At 41.4% G+C, this 4,301-nt stretch overlaps 1 protein-coding gene across 1 annotated transcript in view; it reads left to right on the plus strand.

The window, feature by feature from the left end:
- The window catches only part of CKB (creatine kinase B), a 13,515-nt gene that overhangs the window by 1,067 nt on the left and 8,147 nt on the right, over positions 1 to 4,301 (plus strand). The window contains exons 2-4 of the mRNA XM_019518513.1: positions 590 to 744; positions 1,741 to 1,873; positions 2,703 to 2,874. Coding sequence (XP_019374058.1) covers positions 590 to 744; positions 1,741 to 1,873; positions 2,703 to 2,874 — 460 coding nt within the window. The remainder of the gene's footprint in view (positions 1 to 589; positions 745 to 1,740; positions 1,874 to 2,702; positions 2,875 to 4,301) is intronic.

Genomic DNA, 4,301 nt, shown 5'->3' on the forward strand with positions numbered 1-4,301 from the left:
CCAAGGTTTTAACTCTGGATTTATACGAGAACCTGAGAGACAGTTGCACCCAGTGGTTTCACCCTGGATGATGTCATTCAGACTGGGGCTGACAATCCTGGTAAAATGCTTTGAGAATATTCTGTGTAAACCAGCTGAAATACTATGTGCAAGACCAGTTGCTTGCCTTTACTCAGTTTATGGAAGTGATGTTTCTGTGGGCCAACCACAGAAATGCAACTGTCTGCAGCAGCTGAAGGCCAAGTGTGCTGAGTCAAAGCGCAACTTGTTATAACTACTCTAACATCTGCAGTATATGAACATAAACAACTACTTGGTTGTCTTCTAGAGCTAGTCAAGTAGCCATAAACTAGTCTCTCTAGTCCAAAAAAGGCTTATTGGTAACAGCTGTGTAGTGACTTTACATTTCATCCAGCTAATGAAATGTAAAGGTTAGGGGCTGTCTTCAACTGGTGGTTCTCACTGTGCATGTGTGTAGGAAAGCAGTACTGTACTACCACTAGAGGTGCAACCATCAGGTTAATGCTATTCTGGAATACAGTCAAACTGCAACCAAACTTGGCTGTCTTTAATTTTATTACCACTCCAGGCCATCCCTTCATCATGACTGTAGGATGTGTAGCTGGTGATGAAGAATCCTATGATGTGTTTAAGGAACTCTTTGATCCAGTTATTGAAGACCGACATGGAGGCTACAAACCAAGTGATGAGCACAAGACTGACTTGAACTCTGATAACCTTCAGGTATGGAGGCTTATCTGAAATACTGGTAGTCAAAAGCTCTACTGCTGTTATTTGACCTGAAGTTAAGAATCTTGGACCAAGTCAGTTGGAGTTGCTTGTTTCTCTGTCAGCTGGGCTCTGTCCTTGTGTTTGACCTGTTGGCACCTGTTTTTTGAGTCTTTTATTTTTCCCCCAGAGCCTTTCTCTCTAACTCTGGCAAATGGCTTAGTGCCACCTGTCATGGATTTTCATGCAAGACACTATCATGACTTGTCTTGGTCTGCACTAATGTGACCACAATGACTGTTCCAACCATGGTCACAGTTTCTGCACTTGTATTTGATGTCTGAAGCTCCCTTTATCTTCTAGATTCTTTATTAATAACTAGGCATTATTTGATGTTCTAGTATGTCCTTTTAAACCATTTGAACTATCAGATTTAGTATTGCACAGCGTTTGTCAAGGTTAGAACTCTCCAGGTGTATCCCCTCCTTGATTCCAGGAATCCCTCACAATGTGCATGGACACAAAGATGGGAATAGCTCTTGGAGTAGACTTGAAAAGAAAAGGATTCTCTTTTTTTATCATCTGTATTAAGATCCTACATCTCCTATCATAGGAGTTAATGACAAGGAACTAAAATAAAATGAGGAGCTGCTTTTTTGACACCCCCCACCCCGAGTCCACGTATACATGAGAACCCCATACATTTGGGTATTGAAAAATGTAGATTTGGTGATGCTTATGATTTTCAGTAAGCAGAAATGTACTGAGAACTGATGACCAAGAAGATTTAGATGCATGTCAAGCACTTGCCAATCTAATCGAAAGTAGCTTGAGAATTGATGCCAAATCAGCCAAGTTCTAATTCTTTGGTGTTGGTGCATGCAAAATTTTATATGCCACCCTTCCTAGAAAAGATGCTGGACATTTCAACATAAAAACAGTGGAAGTTTTAAGGGTGGAAATTCCGGCAGGAAGCTGGTATTAAGTTTTTTTTTTTTAAATATCTTATAGGGTGGTGATGACCTGGATCCTAACTACGTGCTAAGTTCCCGTGTCAGAACTGGCAGGAGTATCCGTGGATTCTGTCTTCCCCCTCACTGTAGCAGAGGAGAGAGGCGGGCGATAGAAAAGCTTTCTGTTGAAGGTAAAATGAGATGTGTATTGATTCTTTTTAACTGAAAATGATAGTCTTTGTCCCTGTTGGCCCAGCTGCTGAACTGCAAAGATCTTGAACGTGGAGATGCAACACAAGTCCTGTATTAAACCAGCAAATGTAGTGATGCAGCTCTGGTTCCATTAATGCTTAACCAGAGTATCTTTTGCATGCCAAGGAGAACGAGATTGTGTTAAGGAGACATGTTATGACTTTCGAGGCTTTAGTTTCCACTGTTGGATAGCAATAGTGTATACTTGACAGCAGGCTTTAGACTCTTAAATAGGATGTGTTGCTCAGCTCATGCTTTTAATAGCAACCATAGCTGCAACCCATTTAGGCTTCTCCAAGATGGTATGCTACCACTAAACGGGATGCACTTTGACTACTTGTAGGCTCTAGAAGTGCACCTCATCACGGATAGCTGCCTTGTTACTGCTAAGTACAGATATTTATCCTTGGTAACGAAGAGCCTTGAACAGAGTAATGCTGGTCATTTACATGTAAATGACCAAAGTTAGTATCCTGTAGTAATAGCATAATGAAGTAGCTTATTCCACTCCTGGGTAATATTAGGCTTAACCATTTCTTTCATAGCTTTTAAATTTCTTCAGACTTAAAATTGGCTGAGGAATTAAAAGATACAGTAGTCACAAAAGAGTAATCTTATTCTGGGGACTGGACTGCAAATGGAAAATGGAGGAAGAAACTAACCAGCTTCCAAATGCCAGAATACTGCTGTAGCCTCTCAAACAGGAAGAACATAACTGGCTGGGGGTATGTCTTGTATTCACGTCCTAAAAGTGACTCTTGCTTTCAGCCCTGGGAAGTCTGGAAGGTGACCTGAAAGGGAAATATTATGCTCTGAAGAACATGACTGATGCAGAGCAGCAGCAGCTGATTGATGATCACTTCCTGTTTGATAAGCCAGTTTCTCCTCTTCTGTTGGCATCTGGAATGGCACGAGACTGGCCAGATGCCAGAGGTATCTGGTGAGTACAGACAATGAAAATAAGGGGCAGCCTTTAAGCCTCTGGCAAGGAGATTCTTGCGCAGTTGTTGGAGTGATCCATGTGAAAAATACTAGTATGCAGAAGCTGCTATTTTGAAGTGGTAGTGATGTATACAGTCCTCTGCAATCTGCTGTAGGAATTTGCCTATCGCTTCTTAAGGGCTTCATCTCATTGCTCATAATTTTGCCATTTGAGGCTTTACATTTTAGTCACTTTGAGCAAAATTGAAGGAAAAACACCACTATAGGAGAGGACAGTTTGGTTCATATGTTAAATTTTTTTTTAAATTGGCTAATCCAGTAATTCGCCACTTATGAGTTGGACCAGACTCTTATGAGAAGTTAAACAATCTCATTATTAAAATAACTGTAGCAAATTAGTTTTGCATCAAACTTTACAAAAAAAATGCAAAAAAAAAATGTCATCTTGCACAAGCTTTTAATGAAACCCCGGTAGGAAATACTGCTGTTGCCTTTCTGCTTCAAGGCCCAGGAAGTCACATAGACAAGCTGTGGCTTCTTTTTAACTAGAACTATCAGGTCTTTTTTTTTTTCTTCTCTCAGGCTGCTGCAAGGGTATAATGGAAGGAATAAACTTATCTAACCAGTAACAATCCACCTTGGTATGGGGGTCCATCCCCCAATTCAGTTTTCTAGTCTTGAGTCCTCTCAGTTCTTCTACTGAAGTCGATAGAACCCTTCAGGCACTTCTCTTTTTGAAGGTGACCTACAAAAGATTGCATCACCTACCTGCAGATATCAACATTAGATTGCTCTGTCAACTGAGCATGACTAACCTAGGTCTCCTATTAAATAGAACCTTTCAGTGCTCTTCATGTAACCTTCATCCCTGAATTAATTATTGCCTGAAAACAATGAAATTGACAACTAATGTTATCAGTATAACATTTAATTTTTTGTCTGGCAGCAGGCCCTATCTGAAGGCAAGGGCAAAGCGACCACAGTGTCCTGAGACTTGCAGACTTCCTTTTTTTTTTTTTTTTAAGGGGGTGTTGTCTGGAAGGAAGTAACCAAACTGAATGCATAATGGCTTTACTCCACTGGGCTTGATATGTGAAGCCTATTAACAGAAGGTGCACTTTCCATTCCAAATACTGTCAAAGTCAGATTCATGCAGCTTTCAACCAGGGCTGCACAACTTGGCCTCTGTTTTAGGGTCCCTGTCCCCTTTTCCCAAAGGGAAAAAAAAAGTTCCCAACATTTCTTCTCCTGCATGTGCAGCCTGGCTCCCTCTGCCCTACCTTGCGGGGTGGTGGTGGTGAGGAAACATAAGAATTTGGAACCTGGAAGAGGCAGGGGCAGCCTGGAGACCCTGGCTACTGTGGCTGCAAGACCAGTGGATGAAGTAGTGGCTGTATGGGAGCCTGCAGGCTGCATGTTTAATCC

Source organism: Gavialis gangeticus, unplaced genomic scaffold (assembly GCF_001723915.1).
Source record: "Gavialis gangeticus isolate Ggan-Ray unplaced genomic scaffold, GavGan_comp1, whole genome shotgun sequence".
Lineage (NCBI taxonomy): Eukaryota > Metazoa > Chordata > Crocodylia > Gavialidae > Gavialis > Gavialis gangeticus.